General features: G+C 50.3%; 1 protein-coding gene across 1 annotated transcript in view; it reads right to left on the bottom strand.

Moving 5' to 3' along the window:
* The window catches only part of LOC123657497 (tuberin), a 36,998-nt gene that overhangs the window by 6,379 nt on the left and 6,126 nt on the right, over nt 1-24,493 (bottom strand). Inside the window, 22 exon segments of the mRNA XM_045593040.1 lie at nt 47-129; nt 646-803; nt 1,417-1,541; nt 2,325-2,577; nt 2,666-2,976; nt 3,729-3,819; nt 4,476-4,577; nt 6,475-6,563; nt 7,469-7,541; nt 8,924-9,049; nt 9,347-9,498; nt 11,712-11,825; nt 12,199-12,395; nt 13,199-13,354; nt 13,956-14,280; nt 14,879-15,064; nt 15,134-15,364; nt 15,873-16,041; nt 16,605-16,768; nt 17,560-17,705; nt 18,184-18,325; nt 24,078-24,290. Coding sequence (XP_045448996.1) covers nt 47-129; nt 646-803; nt 1,417-1,541; nt 2,325-2,577; nt 2,666-2,976; nt 3,729-3,819; nt 4,476-4,577; nt 6,475-6,563; nt 7,469-7,541; nt 8,924-9,049; nt 9,347-9,498; nt 11,712-11,825; nt 12,199-12,395; nt 13,199-13,354; nt 13,956-14,280; nt 14,879-15,064; nt 15,134-15,364; nt 15,873-16,041; nt 16,605-16,768; nt 17,560-17,705; nt 18,184-18,325; nt 24,078-24,290 — 3,606 coding nt within the window.

A 24,493-nucleotide genomic window follows, 5' to 3' on the forward strand; every position in this document is an offset into this window, starting at 1 on the left:
TTTAAAAACCCCAGTATGTCTAATTCGGAACTCGTAAAGAACAGACCTTCTGAAGCTGGTGGTGCGCGGCGGTCGCGGCGGCCTTGCCGGGCTCGGCGGGCGCGCCTTCCGTCTCGGAGCCCGCGGTGCCTGTTATCATCACTACTGTCTATATGTCGGAACCGTTCCTCGTCGCTTAGGGGCGATGTTACTTGTGTTAGCTTTCTTATTAAATCATCTGTTAGTCGAATATGTACGGCATAATTGTTCAAATTATTGCTTTAGAGTAAAAAAAGTCGTTAAATAGCAGTTTTATTATATAATTAACCGATATCTAAAAAGGAGAGTTCCATTATTGACAGATATAACAAACACAATTAGTTTAGACTAGCCGTGCCCCGTACCCATTCACCCGGATTGAGCAAAAACGCACTAAAATATTATATAGCCTATAGTCTTCTTTGTTAAATGGACTTTCCAACACACATTTTTCAAATCGAACCAGCAGTTCTTGAGATTAGCATGTTGAAACAATCAAACAAAGTTTTCAACTCTATAATGTTATAATATAGATAGCTTTTAAACGACGCCCATACACTCTCATCAAGATATGAGTATCGGAACCCAGAGAGGGTTAGAGATGAGGGGAGGGCGGGGCGGGCTCACCAGGGTCGGAGTTGTAGGTCATGAGGAGCGCGGGGTGCGCGGGGTGCGCGGGGGCGGGCGGCTGCGGGGACGTGCCGCACATCTCCTCGGGGATGGCCTCGCACGACACGCGCATGTCGCTCTTCTTGCCGCCCTTCTTGCCGTGCGGCGCGGGCGCCCTGGGGGGGGGGGGGGGCACGTTATATGTGTCTGGCTGAGATGTGGCACGTCGCATACTAACTTCATCGAGGAGGTTCAGCTAAATGCTTACAAATATTTGCGTTTATGAATTTAACGAACGTTCACAAAGTTTGTCTTATGATGGTTGTTGGTTAGTTGTTGTGAAACGGTTTTTTTTTGGAACAATAATTAATTGTTTCCTTAGTCTTTCACTCTTGGCAAAGTGGTCGTGGTTTTAGTGACGATTCATTAGCTACAAGCAACCCGCGCTATACGCCTCCACTTGATGCGGTTTTCAACGTCTCGACACTTAATATTGAGTAATTTTATTTAAGTATTTTGTCTATCAAAATGAATAATGCTTATCGTTTTCTTTAATACAGTGAGTTTTAGTGAAGTGTGTGTGTATTTGTGTGCAAACGTGCGTGCGTGTTTGTTTGCATACGTGCGTGTGTGTATGCGTGCGTGCGTGCGAAAGTGTGTGTGCGTGCGTGTGTGTATGTGTGTGTCTGTGTGCGTGCGATTTTTTGTGTGCGTGCATGCGTGTGGATGCGTGCGCGTGTGTGTGTGTGCGTGCGTGTTTTGCGTGTTTGTGTGTGCGTGTGTGCTCACGCGGGCTCGGCGGGCAGCAGCACGAGGTCGTCGACGTCGGGCTCCACGTCGCGCACGGCCGCCTTCCACGACGACGACATCTCTGGCGACGAGTTCGAGCGACGCACCGGGTGCCGCGACTTGCCCTGGGAAAACCACACGTTGACACGTATTTATTATTAAGCTTGACAAATTTGATGTCGCATCAGAAGACAAGACTAATTGTTGAGAGCTAGCAGTGGCACGATCAACGTGTCATTTGGTGTTTGGTTTAGAAAGCGTTTGCATTTTATTCTAATTAGTTATAGACTAATATTTATACTCGGTGTCGGCCGAGTAGAATAGCACCACACCCTTTCTTCCCGTGGGGGACCTAAAAGGCGACCGAGGGGATAAACCTAGCTCAAAATCGTCAGGGTCCTGGAGAAGGAAAACTTTATTTGAAACCCGGAATGGGGTTTCCGTCAAGCAATTGTGGCATAGCTTTAAAATACGAAAGACTCCTGCAGCCGAACTGGCTCCACACGTAACGACTGTCGTTTCTGTGGGCCTAGCCAGTGAGGTCGAGAGGGTGGCGCGGAGCCTAGGCAATTCTGCGTTTTCCCGAAGAATGTCCTAGGCAACACAGTGTCTTTCTGACATTGTCTAAATCGTCTGTAATAGACGGATTAAGGCCAATGATGATAATGACTATAACCAACTTGGTATTTGAGTCAGTGTTAAATATGGTAACAGTAGCTTTATGGTTATGATGGTTAATGACACGGAAGTGATTTTACTATTTTGACTTGAATTTTTTGAATGTCAACGATTATTATAGCATATTTAATTGTATAAGTGTATGTGTGTATTATGTAATATGTGTTGTATAAAACACACAAAAGAATATAAATAAATAACATTTATAAATTATAAGGGACTGTAAATACTTCAGGCACTATAAGCAGCATGTCGTCGTCGGCCGTGGTGCTGGACGAACTCTGGCGCTGCGGAGAGCCGGGGATGTTGATGGGCTGCGTGCTCACACGCTGCTGTCCCCCGGCACCACTGGCACCACTGGCACCACTGGGGCCGGAACTGCTGCTCGTGCCACTGCCGCCGGCACCACTCACACTGGCGGTCGACAGGCTGTGCGACGACTGGTGCGCGGCCTTTCTTTCGCCGCCTACCACCGAGTCCGAACTGCGTTCGATGGGAAAGATCTCGTAGTTAGGACGTTTCTAAGGATGTATGCGGCTCACATGAGGACACGGCTAGCGCGCGCTCTGACCTGGACTTGTGCAGGTCGGGCGCGCGCGCGCGGCGCTCGGGCGGGCGCGACGAGCGCGGCGAGCTGTCGGCGCTGGGCGGCTCGGGCTGGAGGGCGGGCGGCGCGAGGGCGGGCGGCGCCAGCAGCGCCAGCACGTCCTGCAGCGCCGGCTCGTGCTGCAGCGCGCCCGTGCGGTTCTGCAGGCGCAGCAGCCACGACACGTCGCCGGTGGGCGAGCGCACGTGCAGCTCGGCCCAGCGCGCGCACCAGCACGGGCACGCGCCCGCCGCCGCCAGCGCGCCCACGCGCGACCACTCGCCCTCCCCGCCCTCCTGCGCACCACACGCGCCGCTCTTACATCCGCCGGCCTTTCGACTACGTTACACCCATTACGCTTCAGCCTGTAATATCCCACTACTGGGCATAGGCCTCTTTTCCCATGTAGGAGAAGGATCAGAGCTTAATCCACCGCGCTGCTCCAATGCGGGTTGGCGAATATATTCCCTACTATGAGTAACGATCGCTATGAGGTGTACATGATAACAACCAGGACCGACGGCTTAACGTGCTCTCCGAGGCACGGTGGGGAGACCCACAAGGATTGCATAAACCCCCAGACCACGGCAAACACCTGTATGGCCACTACAAATGTTTGTCATGTGCGGGGACTCATTATTCATTACATTATCATTTATTACATTACTTCGAGCTAAACATATCGACAGACGTCGGTGTCGTGACGCTATGACATTTACACCATTATCCGATTCACCATAGACCGATATTTTTTTTCATACAGCACTTATAAACGTCTGAAGTATAACAAGAGCGTGGCCGAACCCTGTCCTGAACCATCCCCCGGAGTTCTGATTACTTCACCCACCACAAGGACGCGACACTATTCAAAAGCAGTATCATTTAATATTAATCTTCGTAAAGTTGGGATATTTTCTCAGTCGAACTGCTCCAAATTTTGAATAAAACATTTCCTGCTACATCACTACAAATTTTAATAAATTTTGAAAACAAGTTATAAACTTTAATTTTTCAAACAAAATCAAAAATTTTAATAACATCCACTCACTACTTCTTTGGATAGTTTATCGAACCGCTGCGTGAACTGATTGAGAGCGTCTAAGATGGGATCCGTAGATTTATTCTCGGCCGAATTTTGTCTGCAATAAAAATGTTACAAATTTAAATACTGATTTATTATATTTATTACTATAAACTGCAAAATAAAAAGTTTTCAGGCCGATAAAATACATAAATAATATAGACACGACATCAAGAACAGCGTAGCGTTTGGTGGTGGCCAAAATAAATTAGACAATCGCTCTCATGCACATATATATTATATAATTGATTTATTTATATAATAAAAATACGAAAAGTACCACGTTTATGCAAGGAAGCCGTCGCAAGAAATGCGTGCAATTTTATAAGAAGCGAAAGAAATACAGCACATAACGCTCGAACTATAAAGATTAGAGGATTGGGAATATCGGTAAAGTTTAGGATAACTTGGTATCAAGTATTTAGAATAGAAAATTAAGGATCGAGGAGCTGGCAGGGATTTTTTTTAATAAGCTCTTATTACAATTTTACGTTATTAATACTGGTATGTGACAAAAATTAATATTCCTTAGAACTATTTTCAATTGTAAACTCTCTGACATTATATTTTTTATGAAAAAAAAAACAAAGGAATCAGAAACAGTATAAAAAAGCTGACAATATTGTGGAGGATGGTATTATACGCGATATTATTATTCTGGCAGGTATTAGGTAAAAGGAGGGTGTTGTTGGGGGGTGGGGTGGGGGGTCCGACCTGGTGGTGAGTCCGCTGGAGGGCGGCTGCAGCTCGGAGATGGACAGGGAGGAGCAGGAGGTCTCCGTGGAGCGGCTGTGCTGCAGCGAGTACTTGCTGTAGCTGCACACACACACGTCACACGTACGTCACACAACGTCACACGTACGTCACACAACGTCACACGTACGAGAAGGCAATGTCTTACTAGGCTATTTGGAAATCCGCTGCCTAGCTTAAGAGTCTGAACGGTGAAGATAGATACCTTGTTATATACATACAAATGTTAGTCCCAGCACCGAGAGGGCGTAAGCGACATGCACCCAAGTTAAGTTTTGAAACTTAATGCGATAAGGGCTAATTTGGAAAAGCGTTATTATCTCTTTTTAACAGTTAATAGCCAATCCGCCCAGTCTCATCGTTGCAAGGTGAGTTTATTCGTTGATAGCTAAGCCGGAAGCCACACTATTACCTTATTTGATCAGATCACAATCATTTCATTTTATTTTAAATGTTAAAGTACAGTATTATTTATATCGATATATATATATATAAGAAATTAATTTTTAGTAAACTTAATAAGTTAAATATAAATAGAGGAAGAAGAGAAAATTTTTCAAACATAATTACTTACAATTTTTTATTTAGGTTAAATTAATATCGATTTAAAACAACTTAAACAATATTTTTTCAACATTTAATTTCGTAGTATTTTTTTTTTTTTATGTCACTAGGTCGGCAAACAAGCGTACGGCTCACCTGACGGTAAGCGATTGCCGTAGCTTATAGACGCCAGCAACACCAGAAGCATCGCAAGCGCGTTGCCAACCCAATCCCCAATCCCCCCAGGAGCTCTGGTCATCTTACTCACCAACAGGAACACAATACTGCTTGAAAACAGTATTATTTGTGTGTGTTTCATTAACTCCAAGTGTTTATATGCAAACGTTAAAAAAATACTTTTATAAATATAAGTATTATACGAATCTAAAGGAAACGCAACAAATCGAAGACATACACGGTGGATACGAGATGGAAACATTAATAAAACCGCAGTGGATGAGTTCAGTTCCTAACATATCTTGGGTCTACACTACTGTTTCAAATTGACTCATTTCTTTCATATACAACGTGTTAATAAAATGGCGTCCTTTCATTTAACTGTGATATCAGAAACGATATTATAACCGAAATATACAATTTACTCGCCCTAACGAATTAATAAAAATAATAAAATTAATTATTAAATTATTATTGATAAAATTACTGTTGTGTGTCGTGTCATGACAGAGTCATCTGATTTTTACAGTTAAGTCGGTTATTTAAAGCGAATTTTCTCACGCCTCAATTTTTTTTTCAAATATGTCATTTGATAAAAAAAAAATTGTCAAATTAATAAATATTTTTTTCAAATGTGTCGATTTTAAAGTTACGTAGTAACGAGCTGTACTTACTGCTTCATTTTTATTTCACGTATAATTTCGATTGATTGAGATTGCCGGTGTAGGCTAGATGAGGATTGCGGAAGACCGGGATGTCTGGCTCAAACTTGGGGAGGCCTATGTCCAGCAGTGGACTGCGTTAGGCTGAAGTGTGTATAATTTCGGCTATCGTATGCCTTCATGTGTCTATATTTAACGGTATATTAAACAGAAGGACGCCAGCTTAATAACACGTTGTATATTTTAGAAATGGTATGCAGAATATGTGGTTTAATAAATAAATGATTACTCGTAAATTTGTAGGATATGATTTCATTTTTTTTTAAATTTTAATCTTAATATATATAAATTACGCGTCACGTTGTTTGTCCGCGATGGACTCCTAAACTACTCAACCGATTTTAATCAAATTTGCACACCGTGCGCAGTTTAATCCAACCTGAAAGATAGGCTATATTTTATTTTGATATATGTAATTATTATATTTAAGAAAAAAAAAGGCGGTACGAAGTTCGCCACGTCAGCTAGTAAGATTATAAAGTATTATAAAAGGAGTAAGCAGATTATATATTTGTTACCGTTTGACTTCAGGCGCCTGTTGATTTCCGTGTACTTGCAGGTGATTGCTGGACTTCTCTTGACCGTCTGAGCTGTCGCTAACGTGGAGCTGGAAATAACATTTGTTGGTGTATAATATATCTAATATATAAAATTCTCATGGTGTTAAACATTGAACTCCTCCGAAATGGCTCGACCGATTTTAATAAAATTTTGTGGGCATATCGGGTAGGTCTGAGAATCGGCCAACATCTATTTTTCATACCCCTAAGTTATAAGGGTGGGAAGGGGGATTAGGCGGGTTAATAAGATATATGGCAAAGCAACGTTTGCGGGGTCAGCTAGTATTTATATATTATGCGAAAATCTGAAAATCGTCTTACAAGAGGCTATACTGAAATAACTGTCTTATAATACAGCACTATAATAATAGTTATTTTGGTGGAATTTATTTTCTATTTACAAGTTAACTTTACCTCACTACCGACAAAAAAAAAATATTGATTTTCCTAAAGTGCTGCTTCTCTTGAGAATTAAAAAAAAAATTAGGATATCGATTAATCGGTACATAATATACATACATTTATATATTGACATAAAAATACGTCTGGAAAACATTTTTTCCGAAATAATTCACAAGTGTTCATGTTGATATTGAAATGTTTCGGACAAATCATTCGTAACTTCCACTGAAGGACGACATCAAAGTAAGCTAACTAGGTCGGCAAACAAACGTAACGCCGCCCGAGAGCGGCGTCATTGTGCTGTGACCTTCAGTAAGGTCGCGGTAGTTCCCCAGTCGGGCCGCTCCAGATTTTGAGCAGGATATTTCCCGCTGTGTCTCTGTTGTGTTCCTGTGGTAAGGTGACCAGAACTCGGGGGGGGGGGGGGTTGTGGGTAGGGCTGGAAACGCGTTTGAGCAGGATATTCCCTGCTGTGTCTGTGTCGTGTTCCTGCGGTAAGGTGACCAGAAGTTAGTAAGGGGGGGGGGGGTTAGTCGGGGGGGCGGCGCACCTGCGGCGGCGCGTCGGCGGGCTCGGGCGCGGCGGCCAGGCTGGCGGCGTGCTGGCGGCACAGCGTGGCGCACCTGCGGACGTTCACTGGCGTCGTCATAGCGTTCATAGCATCGTAACCGACGATATCTTCGCTTTCATTTATTTTTTTTATTTTTATACAAGTAATATACATCCACGGGCTTTTGAACCCATGTCCTTTTTTATTCTAAAAACATGCAATTTTTTTTTTTATTTCAAGGTAGGCGTTACTCAGCAACATCACTGTATAAGTTAGACTACTTTCATTTTGTTACTCCTACCTTTTTTGATATTCAATTTTAATCATTTCAATGTTTTTTTTTTATTTTTAATTTCTTGTGCAGTAAACTAGGGAAATTTTTTCAAATAACAGGATTCTAATAAAAAATTATATTTTGGAATGTGAAAAGTGGGTTTTGCAGAGACCACTGAAAATTGCCAATTTTCAACTCAAATTCGAGACCGAACAAGTGGTCTGAGAAAAAAACTATAAAGTGATATTTGTAGTCTGTTCAATGAAAAGAAATACCAAACGTAAACAAAGCCCATCATTTTTTCGTAGCGACGACGGAACAAACAAAATATAGCTATCTCTTTCTATCTTGTTTGTTTGCTACACGTCTCACGCAAGGTCGACACGCGGATATTTTAACTGGCTTTGAAAACATTCGGACCACGGACGGCCCTTTGATTTTGTATTATTTATTTTTATTTTATTCCATGTCCTGAAGCGTTTGGGATGATTTTTATATTTTAATAATTATTATTCAAGAAGTATCAAATCTTATACAAATAATTGTATTTAATTAATTATATTAAATTAAGTAATTATCAAAATATAAATATATTTTACATTTCAAAAATTTGTGTAAATAAAAAAAGGTTACAAAACCCTGCATATTTGGATGACTTCGCATTTGATTTGTTTACGTTTGGTATCTCTTCTAGTTGAACAGACTTTAGAAAATTTTAAGTACTTTAAGCAACCCATTTACTGAAATTTAATAGTTTACGATTTTTAGGCAAAAAACCGACAAAAGCAATTTTTTTACTTTTTTGCGATTTTTTCAAAAAAGGTAGGTATTAGTAGGTTTTAATGAAAAAAAAAAAAAAAAATAAAAATAAATTGAGTTTCAGTTCTAAATTTTAGTGTTTTATTTCTATTTTTGTGTGAAAATCTTAATGCGGTTTACAAAATACATCTACTTACCAAGTTTTAACTGTATATAGTTCTTATAGTTTCGGAAAAATGTGGCTGTGACATACGGACGGGCAGACAGACAGACATGACGAGTCTAAAAGGGTTCCGTTTTTTGCCATTTGGCTACGGAACCCTAAAAAGGTATCTTACAGTACCACGTCACAGTAAAGTGAAATCTAAGAAATAATTAAAAAATGTATGACTCCACTGATGAACGAGTGAACCTTCACTTACCTCTCGCAAGGTCCCTGTTTAATGGAGTTCTGCAGGCAGCCTGACGTGGTGATGGTGATCAGCTTGTGCCCCACCAGCCACGTGGTTGACTGGCCGCCATTGAACAGGAACTCTGCGGTGTCACTCCTGAGAATACGTATAAATTTATTATCCGACTTATTTACACAACGGGAATTGAAATATTTGTAGTAAATTTAGAACTAAGTAATGTTCAAAATTCAGACAGGCAAACAGGAGCAGTATAGGATGGCATAGTACGCTATAGCGCCGTATAGCACAGTATAGTACGATATAGCATTGTTTACCATGACATAGGCACAATATATAGCAATAAAATCGCCTTTGTACATGTTTTTGTTAATTTGTTACTGAGTTTGTTTGTATTGTCGATGTACAACGAAGAACAAACAACGATGAGCCCACCTCTGCGGCTTGACGCTGCAGGGCGTGAAGGTGTAGCGCGCCAGCAGGTCGACGCAGGTCTCCGTCAGCTCCACGTGGAAGGCGGCGGGCGCGCTGGCCGAGCTCGTGGCGCCCCGGCCGCCCAGGGGCGCGCGGGGGACTGCCTTGGAGCCCTGCCCACACACGTCTCTTATACACATCATTCGGTATATGTATATCCATAAACATTTTTTGAATATCATATCCAAAATTGACCGCTCCAGCGGGATTCGAACCCGCGTCTCCGACTGACCGTGTCGGCGCTCTAGCCAATTATGGAATGATGTACCCGCCAGAGCGACATTCTTGATATGAGGATTTTTATTTTCGGTTTAAGCGAACCGTGGCGCCGTCTATAGTGAGTTCTTTACAGAGACCCGTAACTATTCAAAGTTTCATATTACAATGAAAATCTTTGACAGGAGACGACACCAGGCTATTTTTAATATGTACGATTTTATTTTTGTGTTACCCACACATTAGGGAATCTAAACATTTTTTGAATATCATATCAAAAATTGACCGCTCCAGCGGGATTTGAACCCGCGTCTCCGACTGACCGCTTCGCTTTTGCTGACCGCACCGACTTTCGCTTAAACCGAAAATAAAAATCATCATATCAAGAATTTCGCTCTGGCGGGTACATCGTTCCACGGTCAGTCGGAGACGCGGGTTCGAATCCCGCTGGAGCGGTCAATTTTTGATATGATATTCAAAAATGTTTAGATTCCCTAATGTGTGGGTAACACAAAAATAAAATCGTACATGTATATCCATGTTTGGCAATTCATCACTGAAGAATCATACAAGCCAAGAAAAACATTTAATAATGTATGCTAAATGTTTTAAGTCATACTCTGGAACATTTTCGAATATTTGATTATTTATTTATTCATAAGTCAACACCAACAAGTAGTACAACAACAAATACAAAATTAATGAAGTAAATATCGGTATCTAAACAATTGCCTATTTTTTACAGGTGTCCTTAAGTTACAAGAATATCGTCAACATCGAAATAAGTCAAATTAAAAATTGCCCATTTAGCATAGAGTTATAAATATTCGAGATTAAATACAGAACTTATTGTCAAAACCTAAATTATGAAATGTAAATATAAAAAAAAAAAATTGACGTCAAAAACATTTAAGAAAAATATATTAAAAGTGAGCATCAACTGAATTTAGAAGATCGTCCAATTTTATTTACAGGTGTTCGTAAATTACTTACAATATTAAAAACGTAAAATAAGCCGATCAAACAACCGACCGACCATGTAACAAACAATAACAACATTACAGCCTATACAGTCCACTGCTGGACATTGGCCTCTACAAGTTTACGCTAAAAATAACGTGACCTCATGTGTTTTGCCCATAGTCACCACGCTGGGCAGGCGGGTTGGTGACCGCAGGGCTGGCTTTGTCGCACTGAAGACGCTGCTGCCCGTATTCGGCCTGTGTATTTCAAAGCCAGCAGTTGGATGGTTATCCCGCCATCGGTCGGCTTTTTAAGTTCCAAGGTGGTAGCGGAACTGTGTTATCCCTTAGTCGCCTCTTACGACACCCACGGGAAGAGAGGGGGTGGCTATATTCTTTAGTACCGTAGCCACACAGTACAATAACAATTCATATCATACTTTACGATGGCAAACATTCATATAATCCACCTGATAGTAAGTGGCTACCGTCGCCGTACTGCTTTACATCGCCGTAGTTATCGACTTAAACGGAACTTTCTGTATAGCGTCTGATTAGTTTGTATCATCAAATAACAACAAAAAGGTCTACATCACGAAAAGTATAAGTTGAACATTTTTCAAATACACTGCTCGAACCCACGATACGTAATCACATTTAACACGTAAAACGCCAAGGGGGCCTCACTTGTTTAGTCTATGGGGACAGTTTAAAAGTCCTTATTTACCAAATTTTTATGATAAGTTTTTATTACACTACCATACCCATTCTTAAGGATCTTACTTATTTTTCCTTACACTATATGACATGTGTTTGTGCAGTCCTTGTGGGTCTCCCCACCGTGCCTCGGAGAGCACGTTAAGCCGTCGGTCCCGGTTGTTATCATGTACACCTGATAGCGATCGTTACTCATAGTAGGGAATATATCCGCCAACCCGCATTGGAGCAGCGTGGTGGATTAACCTCTGATCCTTCTCCTACATGTGGAAAGAGGCCTATACCTAGTAGTGGGATATTACAGACTGAAGCGTAATATGACATATTTATACATGTTTTTTTAATCCCCCATGGCCCAAACAGAAAAAACTAACAAAATCGAGGCGGCGTTTAACGTGTTAAATGAAAACTCGTGAAAAAGTAAAACTCACTAGACTTGAGCTTCTCTGTCTATTCGACGAGTCCTCGTTGGCGCTTTGTTGGAAGTTGTTAGACTTGTGCTGGAGCTGCTCCTCGAAGGGCATTATGATGTAGTTGTGCAGACCCTGCAGACATTCATTTTAATTTTAGCTAGTTTCATTGGCGCTGTACTAGTTTTTTAAGTTAATTTTATAAATTTCTCGTGTCACAGTGGTAGGGGCCGAATTCCTCCGAAACTGCTTGACCGATTCTTATGAAAATTGAAAATATTTGGTACGTCTGAGAATCGGTCGTAAACTACTTTTTAAGCCCCTAAGTTATGAGTGTACCCCAAAAAATCTTTTTAATTTTTTTATTTTTATTTGGCATCGTAAAATACATACAATCCTAAATTTTTACCCTCCTACTACCAATCCCCCTTTTTTAATAGCGTTCAGCGGCAAACTCAACCCTTGCCGGGCCAGCTGGTGAGTTGAGACAGTGTTGTAGCGGGCTCACGTGTATGATGAAGCGCACGAAGTTCCGGCGGTAGGAGAGGCGGCACTTGAGGAACCAGGCGGCGATGACGTGGTGCGCCAGCGACACCACGTAGTGGTTGTAGCGCGACGGGTTGGTGTAGGGCAGCAGGATGGCGAACACCGACATGTACTGGTCCTCCACGAACGACGCGAACACGCGCGGCAGCCGCGTCAGCGCTGCAAGCGATAGCGTATGGCCGGGCTCTACCCCCCCCCTGGTCACCCTACCCACTACGGGAACACTACACTGATTGAAAACAGTGTTATGTTTATGACATACGCGGTGTACGTCATAAACATAATACTGTTACTTACTGTGTGTGGTTACGGCATCAAAGAATATAGCCACCCTCTCTCTTCCCGTGGGTGTTGTAAGGGGCGAATAAGGGATAACACAGTTCCACTACTACCTTGGAACTTAAAAAGCCGACCGATGGCGGGATAACAATCCAACTGCTGGCTTTGAAATACACAGGCCGAAGTCGGGCAGCAGCGTCTTCGGTGCGACAAAGCCAGCCCTGCGTAACCAACCCGCCTGCCCAGCGTGGTGACTATGGGCAAAACACATGAGTTCACGCCATTTTTAGCGCGAACTAGTGGAGGCCTATGTCCAGTAGTGGACTGCGAAAGGCTGCTGTGGTGATGTGATGACATACACTGAACAACAGCCGCTCTGGTGTAGTGCGCGTGCCATGTACGCACCTCAACACTAGTGATTTGGGGGTTCGATTACCATTCAGGATGGATATTTGAGTTAATGATTCCGATTCTGTCTTAGTAGTAGTGTCGGTTCCGCTTGTTACTATAAATACCTGATAGTGATCGATCATAGTAGGAACTATATCCATCGACCCGCAGTAGAGCAACATTGTGGATTGAGCTCTGAGCTTTCTCCTACATGGAGAAAGAGGTCTATGCCCAGCACAATACACCGGAGCGGTTATTAGCGTAGCAACAATATGTGTGTAATGTGGTCTCACTGGAGAGAAATTCCAGCATGGGGCTGGCGATGGCCTTCGTGTCGGAGATCTTGGACAGGTCCAGCAGCACCTCCGGCAGCATCTTCACCATGGTCTCGCGCGTCTCCAGCGTGAAGATCGTGAGCGCGTTGATGTAGGGCTGCGGCGTGCGGAGAACTGCGGACACAATATATCTATCTGTATAGGTGTGAGATTTATCGAGAAATACTTGTTGAGTCATTTAAGTTGGATGATTTAATACAAGTTGTGATTAAATCTAGCAACTGGCCCATTGGCGCAGTTTGTAGTGCCCTGCCCTGCCCTGCTTTCAGTTCCGCGGGTTGTAGGTTCGATTCCCGCCTGAGTCTGTGTGCAATTTATATGTCTTATTTCTATAATTATAAAAAAGTGGCTATAATAATATCGGCTGTTACCTGTAACATGCATTAAGTTGGCTAACATAGGAGCAGACCATCATGTGTATGTTTAAAAAAAAGTCTAGGGTGTGTTTATGGGGTACGTTAAACTTAAGTATATTTTGTTACATAAAAATATATGAAGAAAATACGTATGTATATTCAAGTAAAAAAAAAATAAAATGTCAGGATATTAGAAAGCGAATACACTCCACATTAAATACTCAAGTAATCACCGTGTCAATGACAAAATACGTTATGGGAGTGTTAGATGAAATACTTACAACCTTATGTCTATGATAATTGAATTGTTGAGTCGGCTGTAGTGGAATAAGTAGCGTAGTGACGGAGAGTAAGATTACCCATTCCGTATTTGAGCAGGCAGCGCACGATGCGCTGCTGCGTCTGCGGCTCGAGGTAGGCGTTGTAGGACGCCAGCGCCGCCAGCGCCGGCAGCGCCGCCGCGTGGAACTCCGACAGCGAGGGCCGGCGCTCGGCCAGCAGCGCGCACAGCGTGGCGGCCAGCAGGTCCAGGTCCTGCGCGCGCCGGCCCAGCGCCGGCGCGCGCGCCTGCAGCAGGCCGGGCAGCGCGCGCAGCACGTGCGCCTGCACCGCCCAGTCCGCCTCGCGCGCCAGCGCCGCCGTCAGCGCGCGCGCCGCCCGCCCCACCGGCAGCAGGCACGCGCCCTGCGCGACTTGGGCTCAGTGTCGGCGACTATAGGCTACGGTGATCGCTTACCATCAACGCCGTACGCTTCTTTACCGACCTAGTTATATATTTGGAAAAAAAACCGGCCAAGTGCGAGTCGGACTCACGCACCGAGGGTTCCATACAAACAAAATTATTTGAAATATTTTTATTATGTGATGAAACTAAAAATTTATGCTTTTCGCAATCTTTCCTTTATCTGTGCTATAAGACATTGCTTCCCTAGTACGCCAGAAGTACCCTCTAGGTTTTGATTCCCTTGCGAGTGTCAAAAATTTGCAGCATAAACGGCTGTATTTTTTTATTGTGTTAGCTTAGAAGTTTGATTTTTTGACAGCTGCATTGGACCTGAGTATTTGGTATGAATTTCAGCTTGATACTTCTACGCATTCCAGAAAAAAAGGGTCTTGACAGACAGACGGGCAACAAAATGATCCTATCAGGGTTCCGGTTTTCTTCATTTGAGATACGAAACTCTAAATATAATTTAGGCTAAAAAAATGAAAGTAAAAGTATCATCGACCGGGAGCGCATAAAGAGTGTCAACCTAACACGACAAGTCCCCTGTGTACGTACGGGCGGCAGGTCCCGGGCGGGCGGGGGCGGCGCGCCGCGCGGGGCGGGCGGCTCGGCCAGCAGCAGCGGCGAGCACAGCGGCCGCAGGCGCAGCGCCGCCGCGCCCGTCACCGCCGCGCCGCCCACGTAGCAGAAGCCCACGCAGTTCAGCGCGTTGGCGCGCAGCCCGAACAGCATGTCGAATATCTGCCGGAGGGGCGCGCGTGACTCCATGTATGTGCGACGGCGGCGAGCGTGCGACGTGCCGCGGGCTACCTTGAGGCGGATCTCGGGGTGGTGGAGCAGCAGCGCGGGCCGGCGGTAGTGGTGGTCCAGGTGGTCGAGCAGCACGAGGAAGCAGCGCGCGGCGTGCGCGGCGGGCGCGCGCAGCAGCTTGTCGTGCAGCAGCTCCAGCAGGCCGGCCGCCGCCAGCCGCAGGTCCGACGTGTCCGCGTCCGCGGGGATCGACACCTCGGACACGTACATCTCGAACGGCCGGTTCAAAATCTGCGGGCGACGTCGACGCGAGAGGTAAATATGGAGTACGAGTTTCGAACTAATTTTACGATTTAATACTTCGATTTAGTACTACTTTCTAGCCATTCAGTATCTCAAACTATGTCCACAAAGAGGAGTGTCGACGCAACTGCTGCAATTTGATTTATAAGCATGCAGTTTCAAAAATGCCGATCAGTTTTGTGGATATATTTGTGTTTATACAAATATTTATTTCCGGTCTGGTTGTTAGTCCTTGTAGGTCTCTCTACCGTACCTTGGAGAGCACGTTAAGCAGTCGGTCCCGGTTGTTATCATGTACACCTGATAGCGATCGTTTCTCATAACAAGGAATATATCCGCCAACCCGCATTGAAGCAGCGCGGTGGATTAAGCTCCGATCCTTCTCCTACATGGGGAAAGAGGCCTATGCCCAGCAGTGGGATATGACAGGCTGAAGCGATCGGTTCCGGGCACAACAGAGCACCGGCCGCTGGTCCTTCGAGCCGGAGGTTCGCACCTTCTCGAGCTGGTCGATGAGGTCGACGCACACGTCGGAGGCGCACAGGCGCGCCAGGTCGGGCAGCGCGCGCGCGGCGGCGGCCCGCAGCGCGGCGTCCGCGTCCAGCGCGCACGCAGCCGCCAGCGCGCCGCCCACGCGCTCCGCCAGCTCCTCGCCGTGCCCGCACCTGCGACCCTCGCGTTACATTGCCCTGCTACTCAAGTGCTCTGGCCTACATTTAAACCCGATTCTTCTAATCAATTCTTTATAAATTGTTTACTATTAAACAAAAAAAATACTGGCATATACGTAAACCCTCCCCCGAGCCTGTACCTAACACGTCCTCGCTTACATTATGTTCTAGAACTTAAATATCCTGGTGTATATTTAACTTGGTTCTGCTGATCGGTTCCAGCTGATATTTAAGAGAAGTGAATTCGTATTAGTCGTCTACGATTAAAGTGATCGTCAAAATGAATATCACAATTTACTTTATTTCAAATATACTTTAAAAATATTTGACTTGTCAAATCAAATTAAAATTGCTTTTAATATAGTAAACAGCAAATTCGAAACTATCACGGATTGGGAACGTAGTTTCTGCAATCAGTAATTCCCATTTTAAAAATATTCATCAATCATGATAAAATGAATAACGTCTTGCATGAAAGTCTCCCAAACCCACACGTCTCTAACGTGAACATCATCTCGAAGCTAATACGATCAAGCTCGCACGCGCCCTCCGAGTACCTGTGCCGTTTGATGTAGGCGACGAGGCAGGCGAGCGCGTGCAGGCGCACGGCCGGGCGCGCCTCCGAGCGCACGTAGCGCTCCGCCAGCGCCAGCGCCGCGGCGCCCTCGGCGCCCGTCAGCGCCGCCGTCCGCTCCGTGATCAGCCGCATGGTTGACGACTCCTGGACGAAACATCGTTGATATGGAACTATTTATTTATTTATTTTACCAGAAAACTTACAGCTAAATTACATGGATTTAAATATACAAGTAGGTACATAAAGGCCAATTAAAAGTTTCCACATATAGGTACACAAGTGAACTTAAATATAGGACAGACACGTGCACTAATGCGCTAACAAAAGACCAGAGGACTAAAGTTAAAAAAATAAAATAAAAATAAAAATTTGTTTCCCTAGGCCAACAGTCTACCTATGATTAAAAAACTGATCAGCCATAAGACGTTTTAGATAGTGACTTGTAGTGTTAAATAGGTCTAAATCCAGTTTATCTGCAGTCTCATTGAAAAATCTGCTCGCTCTCACCAAGTAACGATTCTGGCTATAAATAATTCACTATACTAACACACTCGTAAGACTGTTTAATGTACTACACTTGGTAGCTAAATTCTCAAAAAGTATCGGTATGAACTGTATCGGCTTAATAAAAGACACACACATACACCCACACGTACACACACACACACACACACAAATGAACACACGCATAAAAATTATCATTTTTTCTTTATTTGATTATTATTTGTCTGATATTGATTAATATTGTAAGCCTTGGTGGATGAGCGGGGCACCCAGTAATACGGGACACCACCCAGTACAGGGGCCCTTGAGACTTGTTTGTTAAAACTTATTATTATCAATAAACTATTTCGTATTTAAAAGAACTGCATTAATTGTGGCGCTCTGAAAACACATCGGGCCCGGTAGATAGCGCCACTGTGTCAGCCACTCACCGGGCGCTCGTGGCCGCAGTAGTCGACGAGGTCGAGCAGCGCGGCGTTGTCCCCGCGGAACTGGCCGGCGTCCTGCAGCTGCTCCACGGACGAGATGAGCGCGTGCACGCGGCTGTGGATCAGCTCGTTGGGCGGCTCGAACGTTCCTGGGGCGTTGCATTACATTCTTAAACATGCATCACCGATTCGGAATGTAGGGTATGCAGAATCGGCGAGACACTCCGTTATTACTGTTTTAAAACAAATGTGTTTTAATTTAAAATTGGTAATAATACAGCGTCACAAAAATAAAATAAAATGAAATGTCTTTATAGAGCTAATAGAAATCAAAAATATTATTTTATTGAAGTTTTGTTTATCTGTTTGTGTTTTTGTCTTCGCTTCAATTAAAAGGTACTATATGAAATTTAATGCGATGAACAACAGTTGGCACTTGTATTGTTGGCGACTAGGCTTCGAATTCAAAAACTTCTTTTACATATTTCACCTTGTACGCAAACTAAGTCGCTAATACTCATATGGAACAAGCTACCGATGAACAGCTGTTCAGTGTATCAAGAAAGGTAGACAAGAATTTAGAAAATCAAGAAAATTAAAGATTATAATATAAGAACATAAACTAACTGTCTTGCGTAATTACGGCGCGTATGATCGCAAGCACCATGTCCCAAGCCACCTCATCCAGCTCTTGAGGCACGCGCACAACCAGGCTCTGTAACGCCATCACCACCTCGTATGTCACCACCGCCTGTCGCCCGGCCAGTGCCTGGGGAAAAAACGAAAAGCTTTGATTAAATATAATTAGATTTGGCACTACAGCGCCATGTTGATATAGAACATATGTACAGTGCCCTCGTAGTAATGGCGCCCGCTGTGTATAGTGCGCGGCTCACCTTGAGGAAGGCCGGCAGCACGGCCAGGAAGGACATGTGCAGCGGGCCCCACAGCGCCATGTTGATGTAGAGCACGGCGCCCGCCGCGTGCAGTGCGCGGCTCACCTTGAGGAAGGCCGGCAGCACGGCCAGGAAGGACACGTGCAGCGGGCCCCACAGCGCCATGTTGATGTAGAGCACGGCGCCCGCCGCGTGCAGTGCGCGGCTCACCTTGAGGAAGGCCGGCAGCACGGCCAGGAAGGACACGTGCAGCGGGCCCCACAGCGCCATGTTGATGTAGAGCACGGCGCCCGCCGCGTGCAGTGCGCGGCTCACCTTGAGGAAGGCCGGCAGCACGGCCAGGAAGGACACGTGCAGCGTGCGCACGCGGCGCGGGCCCCACAGCGCCATGTTGATGTAGAGCACGGCGCCCGCCGCGTGCAGTGCGCGGCTCACCTTGAGGAAGGCCGGCAGCACGGCCAGGAAGGACACGTGCAGCGGGCCCCACAGCGCCATGTTGATGTAGAGCACGGCGCCCGCCGCGTGCAGTGCGCGGCTCACCTTGAGGAAGGCCGGCAGCACGGCCAGGAAGGACACGTGCAGCGTGCGCACGCGGCGCGGGCCCCACAGCGCCATGTTGATGTAGAGCACGGCGCCCGCCGCGTGCAGTGCGCGGCTCACCTTGAGGAAGGCCGGCAGCACGGCCAGGAAGGACACGTGCAGCGGGCCCCACAGCGCCATGTTGATGTAGAGCACGGCGCCCGCCGCGTGCAGTGCGCGGCTCACCTTGAGGAAGGCCGGCAGCACGGCCAGGAAGGACACGTGCAGCGGGCCCCACAGCGCCATGTTGATGTAGAGCACGGCGCCCGCCGCGTGCAGTGCGCGGCTCACCTTGAGGAAGGCCGGCAGCACGGCCAGGAAGGACACGTGCAGCGTGCGCACGCGGCGCGGGCCCCACAGCGCCATGTTGATGTAGAGCACGGCGCCCGCCGCGTGCAGTGCGCGGCTCACCTTGAGGAAGGCCGGCAGCACGGCCAGGAAGGACACGTGCAGCGGGCCCCACAGCGCCATGTTGATGTAGAGCACGGCGCCCGCCGCGTGCAGTGCGCGGCTCACCTTGAGGAAGGCCGGCAGCACGGCCAGGAAGGACACGTGCAGCGGGCCCCACAGCGCCATGTTGATGTAGAGCACGGCGCCCGCCGCGTGCAGTGCGCGGCTCACCTTGAGGAAGGCCGGCAGCACGGCCAGGAAGGACACGTGCAGCGTGCGCACGCGGCGCGGGCCCCACAGCGCCATGTTGATGTAGAGCACGGCGCCCGCCGCGTGCAGTGCGCGGCTCACCTTGAGGAAGGCCGGCAGCACGGCCAGGAAGGACACGTGCAGCGGGCCCCACAGCGCCATGTTGATGTAGAGCACGGCGCCCGCCGCGTGCAGTGCGCGGCTCACCTTGAGGAAGGCCGGCAGCACGGCCAGGAAGGACACGTGCAGCGTGCGCACGCGGCGCGGGCCCCACAGCGCCATGTTGATGTAGAGCACGGCGCCCGCCGCGTGCAGTGCGCGGCTCACCTTGAGGAAGGCCGGCAGCACGGCCAGGAAGGACACGTGCAGCGGGCCCCACAGCGCCATGTTGATGTAGAGCACGGCGCCCGCCGCGTGCAGTGCGCGGCTCACCTTGAGGAAGGCCGGCAGCACGGCCAGGAAGGACACGTGCAGCGTGCGCACGCGGCGCGGGCCCCACAGCGCCATGTTGATGTAGAGCACGGCGCCCGCCGCGTGCAGTGCGCGGCTCACCTTGAGGAAGGCCGGCAGCACGGCCAGGAAGGACACGTGCAGCGGGCCCCACAGCGCCATGTTGATGTAGAGCACGGCGCCCGCCGCGTGCAGTGCGCGGCTCACCTTGAGGAAGGCCGGCAGCACGGCCAGGAAGGACACGTGCAGCGGGCCCCACAGCGCCATGTTGATGTAGAGCACGGCGCCCGCCGCGTGCAGTGCGCGGCTCACCTTGAGGAAGGCCGGCAGCACGGCCAGGAAGGACACGTGCAGCGGGCCCCACAGCGCCATGTTGATGTAGAGCACGGCGCCCGCCGCGTGCAGTGCGCGGCTCACCTTGAGGAAGGCCGGCAGCACGGCCAGGAAGGACACGTGCAGCGTGCGCACGCGGCGCGGGCCCCACAGCGCCATGTTGATGTAGAGCACGGCGCCCGCCGCGTGCAGTGCGCGGCTCACCTTGAGGAAGGCCGGCAGCACGGCCAGGAAGGACACGTGCAGCGGGCCCCACAGCGCCATGTTGATGTAGAGCACGGCGCCCGCCGCGTGCAGTGCGCGGCTCACCTTGAGGAAGGCCGGCAGCACGGCCAGGAAGGACATGTGCAGCGGGCCCCACAGCGCCATGTTGATGTAGAGCACGGCGCCCGCCGCGTGCAGTGCGCGGCTCACCTGGAGGAAGGCCGGCAGCACGGCCAGGAAGGACACGTGCAGCGGGCCCCACAGCGCCATGTTGATGTAGAGCACGGCGCCCGCCGCGTGCAGTGCGCGGCTCACCTTGAGGAAGGCCGGCAGCACGGCCAGGAAGGACACGTGCAGCGGGCCCCACAGCGCCATGTTGATGTAGAGCACGGCGCCCGCCGCGTGCAGTGCGCGGCTCACCTTGAGGAAGGCCGGCAGCACGGCCAGGAAGGACACGTGCAGCGTGCGCACGCGGCGCGGGCCCCACAGCGCCATGTTGATGTAGAGCACGGCGCCCGCCGCGTGCAGTGCGCGGCTCACCTTGAGGAAGGCCGGCAGCACGGCCAGGAAGGACACGTGCAGCGGGCCCCACAGCGCCATGTTGATGTAGAGCACGGCGCCCGCCGCGTGCAGTGCGCGGCTCACCTTGAGGAAGGCCGGCAGCACGGCCAGGAAGGACACGTGCAGCGTGCGCACGCGGCGCGGGCCCCACAGCGCCATGTTGATGTAGAGCACGGCGCCCGCCGCGTGCAGTGCGCGGCTCACCTTGAGGAAGGCCGGCAGCACGGCCAGGAAGGACACGTGCAGCGGGCCCCACAGCGCCATGTTGATGTAGAGCACGGCGCCCGCCGCGTGCAGTGCGCGGCTCACCTTGAGGAAGGCCGGCAGCACGGCCAGGAAGGACACGTGCAGCGTGCGCACGCGGCGCGGGCCCCACAGCGCCATGTTGATGTAGAGCACGGCGCCCGCCGCGTGCAGTGCGCGGCTCACCTTGAGGAAGGCCGGCAGCACGGCCAGGAAGGATACGTGCAGCGTGCGCACGCGGCGCGGGCCCCACAGCGCCATGTTGATGTAGAGCACGGCGCCCGCCGCGTGCAGTGCGCGGCTCACCTTGAGGAAGGCCGGCAGCACGGCCAGGAAGGACACGTGCAGCGTGCGCACGCGGCGCGGGCCCCACAGCGCCATGTTGATGTAGAGCACGGCGCCCGCCGCGTGCAGTGCGCGGCTCACCTTGAGGAAGGCCGGCAGCACGGCCAGGAAGGACACGTGCAGCGGGCCCCACAGCGCCATGTTGATGTAGAGCACGGCGCCCGCCGCGTGCAGTGCGCGGCTCACCTTGAGGAAGGCCGGCAGCACGGCCAGGAAGGACACGTGCAGCGGGCCCCACAGCGCCATGTTGATGTAGAGCACGGCGCCCGCCGCGTGCAGTGCGCGGCTCACCTTGAGGAAGGCCGGCAGCACGGCCAGGAAGGACACGTGCAGCGGGCCCCACAGCGCCATGTTGATGTAGAGCACGGCGCCCGCCGCGTGCAGTGCGCGGCTCACCTTGAGGAAGGCCGGCAGCACGGCCAGGAAGGACACGTGCAGCGGGCCCCACAGCGCCATGTTGATGTAGAGCACGGCGCCCGCCGCGTGCAGTGCGCGGCTCACCTTGAGGAAGGCCGGCAGCACGGCCAGGAAGGACACGTGCAGCGTGCGCACGCGGCGCGGGCCCCACAGCGCCATGTTGATGTAGAGCACGGCGCCCGCCGCGTGCAGTGCGCGGCTCACCTTGAGGAAGGCCGGCAGCACGGCCAGGAAGGACACGTGCAGCGGGCCCCACAGCGCCATGTTGATGTAGAGCACGGCGCCCGCCGCGTGCAGTGCGCGGCTCACCTTGAGGAAGGCCGGCAGCACGGCCAGGAAGGACACGTGCAGCGTGCGCACGCGGCGCGGGCCCCACAGCGCCATGTTGATGTAGAGCACGGCGCCCGCCGCGTGCAGTGCGCGGCTCACCTTGAGGAAGGCCGGCAGCACGGCCAGGAAGGACACGTGCAGCGTGCGCACGCGGCGCGGGCCCCACAGCGCCATGTTGATGTAGAGCACGGCGCCCGCCGCGTGCAGTGCGCGGCTCACCTTGAGGAAGGCCGGCAGCACGGCCAGGAAGGACACGTGCAGCGGGCCCCACAGCGCCATGTTGATGTAGAGCACGGCGCCCGCCGCGTGCAGTGCGCGGCTCACCTTGAGGAAGGCCGGCAGCACGGCCAGGAAGGACACGTGCAGCGGGCCCCACAGCGCCATGTTGATGTAGAGCACGGCGCCCGCCGCGTGCAGTGCGCGGCTCACCTTGAGGAAGGCCGGCAGCACGGCCAGGAAGGACACGTGCAGCGGGCCCCACAGCGCCATGTTGATGTAGAGCACGGCGCCCGCCGCGTGCAGTGCGCGGCTCACCTTGAGGAAGGCCGGCAGCACGGCCAGGAAGGACACGTGCAGCGGGCCCCACAGCGCCATGTTGATGTAGAGCACGGCGCCCGCCGCGTGCAGTGCGCGGCTCACCTTGAGGAAGGCCGGCAGCACGGCCAGGAAGGACATGTGCAGCGGGCCCCACAGCGCCATGTTGATGTAGAGCACGGCGCCCGCCGCGTGCAGTGCGCGGCTCACCTTGAGGAAGGCCGGCAGCACGGCCAGGAAGGACACGTGCAGCGGGCCCCACAGCGCCATGTTGATGTAGAGCACGGCGCCCGCCGCGTGCAGTGCGCGGCTCACCTTGAGGAAGGCCGGCAGCACGGCCAGGAAGGACACGTGCAGCGTGCGCACGCGGCGCGGGCCCCACAGCGCCATGTTGATGTAGAGCACGGCGCCCGCCGCGTGCAGTGCGCGGCTCACCTTGAGGAAGGCCGGCAGCACGGCCAGGAAGGACACGTGCAGCGTGCGCACGCGGCGCGGGCCCCACAGCGCCATGTTGATGTAGAGCACGGCGCCCGCCGCGTGCAGTGCGCGGCTCACCTTGAGGAAGGCCGGCAGCACGGCCAGGAAGGACACGTGCAGCGGGCCCCACAGCGCCATGTTGATGTAGAGCACGGCGCCCGCCGCGTGCAGTGCGCGGCTCACCTTGAGGAAGGCCGGCAGCACGGCCAGGAAGGACACGTGCAGCGTGCGCACGCGGCGCGGGCCCCACAGCGCCATGTTGATGTAGAGCACGGCGCCCGCCGCGTGCAGTGCGCGGCTCACCTTGAGGAAGGCCGGCAGCACGGCCAGGAAGGACACGTGCAGCGGGCCCCACAGCGCCATGTTGATGTAGAGCACGGCGCCCGCCGCGTGCAGTGCGCGGCTCACCTTGAGGAAGGCCGGCAGCACGGCCAGGAAGGACACGTGCAGCGGGCCCCACAGCGCCATGTTGATGTAGAGCACGGCGCCCGCCGCGTGCAGTGCGCGGCTCACCTTGAGGAAGGCCGGCAGCACGGCCAGGAAGGACACGTGCAGCGTGCGCACGCGGCGCGGGCCCCACAGCGCCATGTTGATGTAGAACACGGCGCCCCGCGCCAGCCCCGCGCTCTCCTCGGCCTCGTCAGCCTCGCCCGCGCTGCGGACCAGCTCCACCATCTCTTGCAGCGCGGCGTGTCCCATGTCCGCGCCCACCACATAGCGCATCAACTGCAGGACAAGTTTATTTATTAAAATAATTTACTTCAGAGTAGGTGTAGAAATTGTGATATACCATTTAAAGCGAAACATAAAAGTATAATAATATATAATACTTACATAAACTCATATACATACATACATGCATGCATACATACATACACACATGCATACATACATACATGCATACATACATACACACATACACACACACA

This window comes from Melitaea cinxia, chromosome 10 (genome assembly GCF_905220565.1).
Source record: "Melitaea cinxia chromosome 10, ilMelCinx1.1, whole genome shotgun sequence".
In the NCBI taxonomy this organism is placed as follows: domain Eukaryota; kingdom Metazoa; phylum Arthropoda; class Insecta; order Lepidoptera; family Nymphalidae; genus Melitaea; species Melitaea cinxia.